This window comes from Helianthus annuus, chromosome 3 (assembly GCF_002127325.2).
Source record: "Helianthus annuus cultivar XRQ/B chromosome 3, HanXRQr2.0-SUNRISE, whole genome shotgun sequence".
NCBI lineage: Eukaryota > Viridiplantae > Streptophyta > Magnoliopsida > Asterales > Asteraceae > Helianthus > Helianthus annuus.
In genome coordinates this window covers 97,186,135-97,197,387 of record NC_035435.2, presented here as the reverse complement: position 1 = coordinate 97,197,387, position 11,253 = coordinate 97,186,135, and the positions used below count along the sequence as shown (strand labels likewise).

The window sequence follows — 11,253 nt, the reverse complement described above, 5'->3', positions numbered from 1 at the left end:
TTAGGTTTCCTCCTGGGTGCTTATATAAGGAGAGTTATGTGGAGGTTTAAGGGTTACTCAGTTACACAATTCACACACCCCATTAGCCATAACATCATCACGAAACCTCCTCTCCATAACCGATACCCTTTTCGGTTTCTTAGCCCCATCATCAGTCAGCACCCTAAGGAGGAACCAGATCTAGATGACAAGCATGTCGAACTCCATTACTGGATTCTCCTCTGCACTATCTGCTGTGACAGGTATGATTTATATTGTTTTCCTTCATGCTCAAACAGAACTGAACCAACAACCTCGCCACCATGCCTGCCATGTTTAGTCTGCAACGGCCAAGAGCTATCGTCGTATCCCTCAGAAATAACCTTTGCTAAGTGCACCCTGAAAACCACGAGAATTCATATCATCATTGGAAAAAATGTTTTAATAATTAATCAGGTCCAGTCGAAGAGAAGAATTGAAGAAGTATATGTACTTTCCACTGCCTATGAAGTCGTCACGTGAGATGGTATTGCTGTTCCAAACAATAAGGTTTAACTCTCTTAATCCTTCAATCATGGTGTATACAAATTTCTCTTGGAATGTTGGGTTTTTGCCTCCATCTGTACAAACACGAGTGCGGTTTCTGGTATTACCGTATTCAACACAGACATAAGGATCTTGTCTTGATATCCATTCTGTGTCTTTCAGCTTATTGCAGCCAACCACTACATACATATATTCATGAAAGAAAGAAATTTAAATTAATTTGTATAATAGTTGACCCACAAAGAAACAGTCGAAATCTGGTTAGATGAGAGGAAAAGACAATGCACGTACCAGTAACTTCAAGGAGATTTGCCATATATATATATATAGGAAGGAGGATGATAAATGGATACTGAATAATTGTTGAATATAATTAAGATAGAATGTTGTATTTTATAGGCTACAGCAGTACTTGAACAACGCGTTAGATGATAATTCTTGGTAAAACACTAACCTGGGTTGCTTCCACATTCCGCGTCAACGACGGTCAAAGTCAATATAAATATTGTAGCATGTTTATTTTACATGAACTTTTTGACATATATATCTAGATTGCTAGCTTACCTGTGTAACATATAGGTTGAATATTGAATTTTTGCTTTTTTCTTTTTTTTTTTTGGTTGTATCACTCTAGTGAAATGACTTATATAAAATAATGAAACAAAATAAAGATTTACATTTTTCAGCAATCCAAATATAATTTTCTAAGTTTTCACATCTCTATTGAGTTACTATAATCCATCTATTATATACGATCGTAAAACAACACTAAAAAAATAAAAATAATAATAATAAAAGTGTAAATGTTTTTAAAGATATACTGTAAGTTATTAAAATTTGTATCTTCACAAAAACTATTCAATTTATTTGTACTATACCCTATTATTTGAAATGGTACATTTTGTGTGCTAATTGATTTAGTTTTATGTATTAAAAAGCAAGTTAAAGGAATAATAAACTTTTTTGTATATATTTTAATTCAAACTATTCGAGCGTATGACATAGGTTGTGATCTATCAAGAAGTTTCGGATGAACTATGAAGTGTTGCTTATGCTTACGATGTTCAACTAATCGAATGATGAGTTTTCAAATTAACCCTATTGAATTATTCAATTTTCTTTTTCACTTGGATTCGAATTCGATTCATATTCAAACTAGATTTGATTCGATTTAACTCGTATTTGAAACTCGAATTCGAATAAGTTCTGATTCACCCAAAATAAAAATTCAACATGTGAATAAATATAAAATATGGAACTATACAATCCGTGAACTATAAATCTAGAAGCCGGATATGATACTATAAAACCGGATATGAAACTTGTGTTACTGTGGAATAATCTATGAACAACATGTGAATTTAACCATTTCCGTGAAATTTAACCCTTACTATGAACTCGTGAAGAATCTACACCGTTGACGATGGTTGGCAATGAGTATATAGAAAAGTAAGAAATAAAAGATATGTATGATATGAATTCTAGATCAATTAATGGACTCGAATTCCAATCGAATCAGATTCAAGTTTTTATAAACCAAATTCGAACCTTGATAATCGAATTCAAGTTTTGAGTTTTTTCGAATCGAATTCGAATGCAAACGAGCCCTACAATTATGCTTGCGTAGTCCAATTATTCAGTAATTTGTTTTTCTTTTTAATTTTAAGGATAATTTTACACCCACTTAATAGATCTTTCAAGCCTAGAAACAAAAGTTGAATTTTTGAAAACTTTCCACGGAATTTACTCTATGATAAAAAAAAATTACGTGTAGACCCAGGTCTAGTCCTCTTACCCGAGCCTAATCGACTATTATAAATTACTCGTTTTGACTCTTTATTTACATTCATCCAACAAAACCATTTTACCAACTTCATTACAAAAAAATATTCCAATGAGCACATTTATGACCAACTTTCCAGATCATTTCCTTTTAAAAAGAAATATTCTTTTGTCACCAACAATTTCCATACATCTTACAAGAAAATACATATAAGTCCTCCTTGTAACATTCATTAAACCTTAGAACTAAAATTACTGAATAAATCATAAAAGTTTTACATATAAGTCCTCCTTGTAACATTCATTAAACCTTAGAACTAAAATTACTGAATAAATAATAAAAGTTTTTTCAACTAATAGCTTAAGTTCTTGAAGGCCCAATTTACGTGCAATCACCGACAACCACGTATTGCAACTCGCTCCCTCACTCATTCTCAATCACTTCCATAGTCACTGTCGTCTTGAAATGTAAATATAGATGCATCAGGCCATCAGCTGTTATCGCCTTAAAGATAGATTCTTAATTGGGTCGAGGCTGAGTTTTCTAGGGATAGATTTTTGGTCAAACCAGATGGTAAGTGGATGATCTTGATAAACTCCAATCATCATTCGACATTTGTCACTAAGAAGTTATTTAGGGGTATATTATATTAGTCAACAAGACTATAAGTTCACACCCTTCCAAGTTTTATATTCAAAGGTTCGTTGTTTGCCCCAAATTATATTATAAACTAAAGTTTTTCAAAATCCGGATTCAGAAATGTTTAGACTTGTAGATTAAAAGATTTAAATGTTGGTGATCATATCACAAAGACTAGCCAACTTAAAGAGATATAAGAAGCGGGCTGAGAGTACCAAACTTAAATCGCGTTACATCGGTAAAAGAAATGTTATGCGTTATATTCGTATCTGATACTTGAGTGAAACGTACAAATATGAATTTATATTTATACACTGATATTGTAAGCCGGAAAGAAAGAGAAGTAGGAGATTAGCTCTTTAGCATACACTGACTTAGTTTTGTTATTCAAAAAGGGTTAGCGGCGCAACTTGTTGTCCGTTTACCATCTATTTCGATGTAAATTCATAACATTTATGATGCTAAATTATCAACCGTATAACCAAAGTATGAGTTGAATTGGTGAATTGTTTATGTGATCATCATCTTGTATTTTTCAATCCTAAATTTTACCTTATTATTGGAACTTTGGTTCATTTCAATGACATGACACGGTAAAAAAAATATAAAAATCTGAACAACTGAAACATGACAGCAAAACGCAACATCTTGATACGGGTTCAATAAATGTCTCCCACATCGGCTAGTGTTACATTCTATGGTGGGTAAATAAGAATGCAAAGTGAATCATGATTCATTACCGGGTTGCGTGATGGGTGTTGTGGGTCTGCATGTTCTTTCAAACCCTAAACCACTCCAATCAAAATGGAGGTCTATACATGTTAGATATGGGTTTCTTTTACCGGGTTTTCTTAGACCATTAATAAGTAAGTAAAATCCGAGACTGTGCAGACCCATGGCTTTGTTGAACCCACGAGTTGACTTGAAGGTGGTGCACCATTGGTATGTTGGACGCATATCTCGGTCTATTCCTCGTCACTCTAGCGCAACCATTTTTATTTGGGGTGTTTACGGTTCCATTTGATTTGAAGGTTTATTTTTTTTGGGTTGAAATTTTTGTGCTATAAAAGTGTTACTTGATTGTGCCAAATGACAATTGCTAAATAACCGTTATATGTGTTTTACTTGAACATACGTCTAGCATTCAATACTTAGAGCTATAATTAACACAACAAGGAATACAAATTATCCAATTTCCTAGCTAGCATATTACTACTAGCATACAACGAATGGAATGGCTGAGATCATCAAACTTACAATATATACTTACAAACACTTTGCCATACAACACGATTCAATAACTAGCCTCATTGACGTGTGATAGAGCTACTTTGGTAAACCTCTTTTAATCAAAATCTAATCAATAAAACGATATTAATTTCTTATATATACGTGAACCTAATGTCAATAGCATCTGCATCACCTTTAGTAGGAATTGTGCCTCGGTATAGAGTATACCCTCCTGGATATAAAGAACCTAATAAATAATGACATCAAATTCAAGATTAATTAGTAAAGCATGGGGTGGGTGATTTAAAAATTAAAATGGACGAGTCGATAGGGTAACGAGTCAGAACAGTGTAGATCTAAAACCGGTATAGTTATATATATTTGTTTTTATATCATATAACCAACTGTTATATCAAATATGATAACAAACCTATATTATGCATATAACAGTCGATTTTATTAGTAAAGTCATTTAGAAGGTCTTTTGCACTTTAACAAATTTCAAATAGATTTCACCCTATTTGACCCGTTAAAATAAATTAACCTGTGTGTATACAAACGGGTCAAAATGCGGCATTTACTACATGATGGCCCAGTTAAGAAGAAGAGTTACCATGAGAATAGTGGGAGCCATATGGCTGCTGAGCTGGAGGGTATGGCGGGTATACTGGTGGCATAGGATAAGCTCCGGTAGAGACAGGTGGATAAATCATGGAGTAAGACTGCGGCGGTGCAGAGTACATAGACACATGTGGTGCACTTGCTGATGGCAAATAATTGTTTGCATTGGCACCCGAATAATGCATTATTAATTGTACCTCGCCACCATGCCTGCCATTTTTAGTCTGCAACGGCCAAGAGCTATCGTCGTATCCCTCAGAAATAACCTTTACTAAGTGCACCCTGAAAACCACAAGAATTTGGAAAAATGTTTTAATAATTAATCTGGTCCGGTCGAAGAGAGGAATTGAAGAAGTATACGTACTTTCCACTGCCGATGAAGTCATCGCGTGAGATGGTATTGCTGTTCCAAACCATAACGTTTAACTCTCTTAATCCTTCAATCATGGTGTATACAAATTTCTCTTGGAACGTAGGGTTCTTGCCTCCGTCTGTACAAACACGAGTGCGGTTTCTGGTATTACCGTATTCAACACAAACATAAGGATCTTGTCTTGATATCCATTCTGTGTCTTTCAGCTTATTGCAGCCAACAACTGTAAATCCAAAAAAAGATCCAAATTAATATGTATATTTGTCCGGCCGCAAAGAAAGAAAGAAACGATGGAATGCTGGTTATTTAATATCGATGAGACGAAAACACAAAGCACATACCAGTAACTTCAAGTAGATTTGCCATATACATGAGGATGATATTGATAAGTTGGTGGATGATGATAAGTGGAAATTGAACTGAAAAATATTATGATAGAATGTTGTATTTTATAGGCTATAGTATAGCAGTAGTACTTGAACGCGTTAGAAGATAATTCCTGGTAAAAAACCTCCACATAGGAAGATACCTCTTCGTCAACCCTAGTCAACGACAGTCAAAGTCAGAATAAATATTATAAAAATGTTTTTTTTAACGTAAAACTTAAGCAACGCCGGGTACTCCGTACGCGGCACCCATTGGCCGAAAGGTAGCCCCATGGCAGCCCAACCTACACGCACGGAGCCCCTAGCCCATCAAGCCACCAGTTCCGGGGAAAACCCGACCCTTCACCCGCCCGAAGGCACCACAATGAAGAACCGGTAAAACCCAGAGAGATCAGGAGTCGAACTCAAGACCAAAGGCCAGGAGTCTTCTCTCATTTCCCATGACCACTAAGCTATAAGCCCAGGGTCTAAAAATGTTTATTTTAAATTTAACTTTTTGACACAGGATCATACAACACTAATTTAGACAGGTATATATAGATTATTATAAAATTAAATTTTAATTTAATTATAAATCAGTTATGCAACTTAATCCAAATTGAAAGTGAGGTTAAACAACTTCAGGGGCGACCAGTGAGACGGCTAATGGGAGCGAGCAGGCCGTCTCTTAGAATTTGAGGCCCTGGATGACTAGAAAAAATGGGCCCTTGAAATATAAATTTAGGGGGCTCGGGACGTTTCCCTATATGTAATCGGGTACCCACTACCTGACCATGAACACCGTCTCTCCGATGTCCTGGGTAGTGGGTTTCAGGTTGGGAAGTCGGGAGAAGGTAACCGGTTTGGGTAGGTGATGATTGTGTATTTGTGCGCCTGGAAAACAACGGATGGACGAGTTGTTTCCGTCGGTAACCGACGCCGGTAACAGGGACTGTTGGGCTAGTGTGGGTAGTCTAGGTGGCACTTTTACATTGGCTAGATTTTGGGTATCGCTGGGTGGTACCCTAGCCTCCTTTATATATATCAAAAGAATCGATAATATAACGATAACTGTGATAAGAATAAACAAAACACAAGCGTTGCTAATTTAAAATACTACTAGTTTTTTGTCATCGTGCGTTGCGATGAAACCGAGCAAATGATAATGTAAAACAAACATGATTTGAAAATAAAGCATGTTGTTTAGAAAGCTAAAGCATTAGATCGGTTTAGTTTGCCATCGTACTGTTTTATGATACCAAATAAATACTTTACTATAAGTACAATTTTGTTTTTAACAAAACTTATAACGGAATGTTCAGGAAAATATCAATCATAACTACGTACTTAAGTTTTAAGAAAAAGTTATAAACGTATAATATTAAAGAAATATCAAATTAATCGATAATATATGTTCTAAAAAAGAAAAAATAATTATTCTAAAAACGGCATAGGAAATATATGGTTTTAAAAAAACAAAAATAATTAAAAACATGTTATTAAAAGTAAAAAATAATAAAAAACTATATATTATTATTATAAAATTAAAATTACTATTCATCAAGCTTCACTAACAATATATAATATATAATATAAAATATAATATAATATAATATAATATAAAATATAATATAATATAATATAATATAATATAAAATATAATATAATATAATATAATAAAATATAATATAATATAATATAATATAATATAATATAATATAATATAATATAATATAATATAATATATATATAATATATATAATTGGGCTAATGAATTTAAATGGATAATTGGGTTTAGTTGTAAAATGAATTTCATTGTTTACTGGGCTAAACTAATCAAAAGTTAATGGGTTTAACAAACAAATTGGTGTTTTTTATAATTAATTGTAGTCTTTTATTATATATATATATATATATATATATATATATATATATATATATATAGTGGAGAGTTTAAATGAGAAGAATTTTTTTTAAGAAGAAAAAAGAACAAATTTCAACCAATAAGAATGCTTTATTTTACTTCATTTAATATAACTATTTAATGTTACTACAAGGGTATATTGGTAAATCTACATATATCATTAATTTGTAGTCTTCATCTTTAATAGCTAATACATTAATCTTTTTGTAACTTATCTTCAAAATATATATTTTTTTCAAAAAAATAAAATAAAATAATTTAAAGTGTAGGATAAATTACGAGTTGTGTAGGACAAATTACGAGTTATGTAGTATAAATTTCAACGTGTAGGATGAATTTCGAAATATGTAGGATAACTTTTGATGTGTGTAGGCAAAAAAAGTTAGTGTGGAGGATAATAGTCTTTATGACTAATTAATTAGTCAAAAATGATAATAAATGAGATAAGTGAAAAACTATTTAATGTTTTACAAAATTACCCTTTGTTCTTTTTATTATCAATTAAATTTTCTTCTCAAATGAACCTTCCCCTATATATATATATATATATATATATATATATATATAGGGGAAGGTTCATTGGGGAACACTTAAAAAGTGGGGAACACCGGGGAACCGGCTCAAACGAACTCCAATTGGACTCATTCCAGTGGCGTTGGAACCGTCTCGTCGAACCCTAACTAAGATCTCTTAACCCTAAACCCTAAATCCTAACTCCTAAACTCTAAACCCTAAAGCTAAAAAATAAGTCTAAAACCTAAGCTAAACCGTAAAATCTAAACTATAAACCCTAAAAGCTAAACCCTAAAGGCTAAACCTAAAGCTAAACCCTATAGCAAAACCCTAAAGCTAAACCCTAAACCCTAAAGCTAAACTCTAAACCCTAAAGCTAAACCCTAAAGCTAAACCCTAAGGCTAAACCCTAAAGCTAAACCCTAAAAGCCAAACCCTAATATATTTGGGGTTTAGGGGTTATGATTTAGGGTTCAGGGTTAAGAGATCCTAGTTAGGGTTCGACGAGACAGTTCCAACGCTGCTGGAATGAGTCCAATCGGAGTTCGTTTGAGTCGGTTCCCCGGTGTTCCCCATTTTTTTAGTGTTCCCCAATGAACCTCACACTATATATATATATATATATATATATGTATCAAATATATAAATAATTAAAAATGGGTCATACACACAAATACTTAAGGTTTACGGTGGAGGTTAGTTCAGGGAGACGGAGCGATCGTGGCTGATTAGAAAGTATTTAATTTATTTGTTTTTTAACCTAAGCGTATATAACACCCACTTAACAGATCTTGTAATGTCTATTTATCAACGGACGAAAAAGGAGACGATCGATTAAATAGTAGGGACCATAGTCGTATTCTCGAACTTGAGGACAAAATTTAATAAAAAAAAATAAATTTACGTGTAAACCCAAACGTAATTCTCTATAACAAATTACCCAAGCCTAATCCACTATTACAAATTACTGATTTTGACCCTTAATCTACATTGATCGAACAAAATCATTTTACCAACTTTAATTTATGACAAAAATATATTTCAATGAGCACGCTTATTCACCAACTTTCTAGATCATTTCCATGTAAAAAATTAGATTCTTTTGTCAGTAACAATTTCCATACACCTTACAAGAAAAACACATTCAAATCCACTCATGTAACATTCGCTAAACCTTAGAACCAAATTACTAAATACATCATATAAGCTTTTCTTTTCAAATAACAACTTAAGTTCTTCAAAGTCCACTTTATATAGAATCAACGACATATCGGAACTCACACCCTCAATCATTATTGAAGAACCAAAGAGTCGAGTTAAGGCCGGAGCCTGTAATCGAAGGTTTGGGTCTTGTAAAAAGCTCGGAAAGGTTCCTGCAAAACAGAAAACCGTTAGGCTCGCCGCAGAGATGGGAGGGCCCCTCTGCGACCACCCTCCGGCGTGAGGATAAGTATTTGTTTAGAGAGAGAAAATAGAGAGAGAAAATAAGGACGGAGGTTCAGAAAATCGTACTTGGCATTGTACTTTGGTGAGGTATTTATAGTGGTCAACTGGGATGACGTCATTCGCCCAGACGCACTTGAATGGTGGTTCGTCTCCGGAGTTGCATGGAGGACGGAGCTGATATGTCCATTTGGGTACGGAGCTGTCATGTTTATTTCGTTCGTTCTTCGGTGGGTAATATCCGGCCTCGGATATGTATCTTCAAGTCTCCCAGTTTGTTGAGTCTTGGTGGAGACTTGACAAAATGTTTCAATGTTTTTGTCTTGCTCAGATGACGTGTCGCAATTGAAGTGGTCTGAGTTCATGACGTGGCATGTTTCGAATGGTGATGATGTGGCGTGAGTGACTTTTGTGATTCGACAGTCAGTCACCCATCCGTGACAGCTGTAAATCCCTTGGTTGAAGTGACGGTTCGATTTGACTCCCCCAAACCGACTTACCACCCCTATAAATTCATCTTTTACTTTTTCCTTTTTACTTTTTCCTCTCATTTTCTTTCTTCACTTTCCCTGTTATCCTCTTCTCTTTAGTCTCTTCTTCTTCAAGGTAAGGTGCGTCTCATTTTTCATTATGGCACCTGGTAAGGACAATATGTCCGAGAGTGTGAGCGTGCTTACTCAACGTCAGTTGAATAAGTTTGTCCGCGAATACAGCATTCCTTTAGATTTGAGCCCGGTTCTGCCCTCGAAAGAAGAAACTATTTATCCCTTTCGCCAAGGGAAGTTTCCTCTCTATACCCGGGTTTGCAATTTTGCAAACTATCGGGTTCCGTTTTCCAGGTTTTTGATAAGGGTGCTTCAATTCTTTCGGGTTCACATTAGTCAGGTGAATCCGTTCGGCCTAAGCCGTGTGAATCACTTTGAAATCTCGTGCAGGGCCCTGGACCAAAAACCGGACTTGAACGTCTTTCGATATTTTTACGAGTTCATCATTGCGGGGGATTGGTATACATTCGCCCATCGAAAAGGCATTCCTTCCCCTTCGTCCGATGAACGGTCCAGGCTAAAGAATTGGAAGGATAATTTTCTTTGGCTGGACGACCGTTGTCTTCCGGAGGACATGAGATGGCGATTCAAAGATCAGACGATGTCCTTCGATCTTGGTGAAGACTTCGTCTTTAACTAAGAACTTGCCCGCTCCCTGATAGAGCACAAGTCCCCGATTCGCCCCCTTCATGAGCATTTTCTGTTGTTAGGTCGAGTTTGTTTTCGGTGGAGCCAAGGGGATAGGGTTTGGCCGGTCATCCGTAGGAAACGTGATCGTAAGTTCCGGCCCTTTTCATCCCCTTTGGCGTTTTCTTTTTATTTGACTGACTCATGTTTTCTTTGAAAATGCAGGTACCATTATGTCTCTCTTGGATGCTCTGAAGGTTCCCAGTTCCGACGTTTTCGACTTTGATCTGGAAGATCAGGGGGAGGGGGAAATTCCCCTCATGAAGCAAGTGGCCCCTTCGGCCCAGGAGATTCGGCCTGTCCTTCCACAGGATGCTCCTGGACACTCTGCCGCGGAGGTTACTTCCTCCTTTCCCCAAGGTGCACTCAACCAAGATGCAGCGGAAACCACTTCTCTTCCTTTATCTTCAAAGGGCGCTGCTAGTTCCTCCGGCTCCCAAGCGGGTAAGAAGTCAGTTCTTGATGACGTGGACAGTGATCCGGAAATCCGCAGTTTGGATGAAGCCCTTCGCCTCCGACCCTCTTCTGCTTCTCTAAAAAGTAAAGGTACCGACGATGAAGTGAAACAGCAGACTCTCACTCGTAAAAGGAAGACTGAGTCCATA

At 35.5% G+C, this 11,253-nt stretch overlaps 2 protein-coding genes across 2 annotated transcripts; both read right to left on the bottom strand.

Moving 5' to 3' along the window:
- Positions 1–204: 204 nt before the first annotated feature.
- Positions 205–867, bottom strand: LOC110931668 (elicitor-responsive protein 1). The gene is made up of 3 exons (XM_022175053.2): positions 817–867; positions 473–704; positions 205–378 (listed from the first exon to the last, which is right to left on the bottom strand). Exons 1-3 carry the CDS (start codon positions 839–841, stop codon positions 207–209), a joined length of 429 nt encoding a protein of 142 aa, XP_022030745.2. The 5' UTR covers positions 842–867; the 3' UTR covers positions 205–206.
- Positions 868–4,055: 3,188 nt separating this feature from the next.
- On the bottom strand, positions 4,056–5,569 carry LOC110931667 (elicitor-responsive protein 1). Its single transcript, XM_035987496.1, has 4 exons — positions 5,513–5,569; positions 5,163–5,394; positions 4,791–5,080; positions 4,056–4,424 (listed from the first exon to the last, which is right to left on the bottom strand). The coding sequence occupies exons 1-4, from the start codon at positions 5,541–5,543 to the stop codon at positions 4,330–4,332; spliced, it is 648 nt and encodes a 215-aa protein (XP_035843389.1). The 5' UTR covers positions 5,544–5,569; the 3' UTR covers positions 4,056–4,329.
- Positions 5,570–11,253: the final 5,684 nt, after the last annotated feature.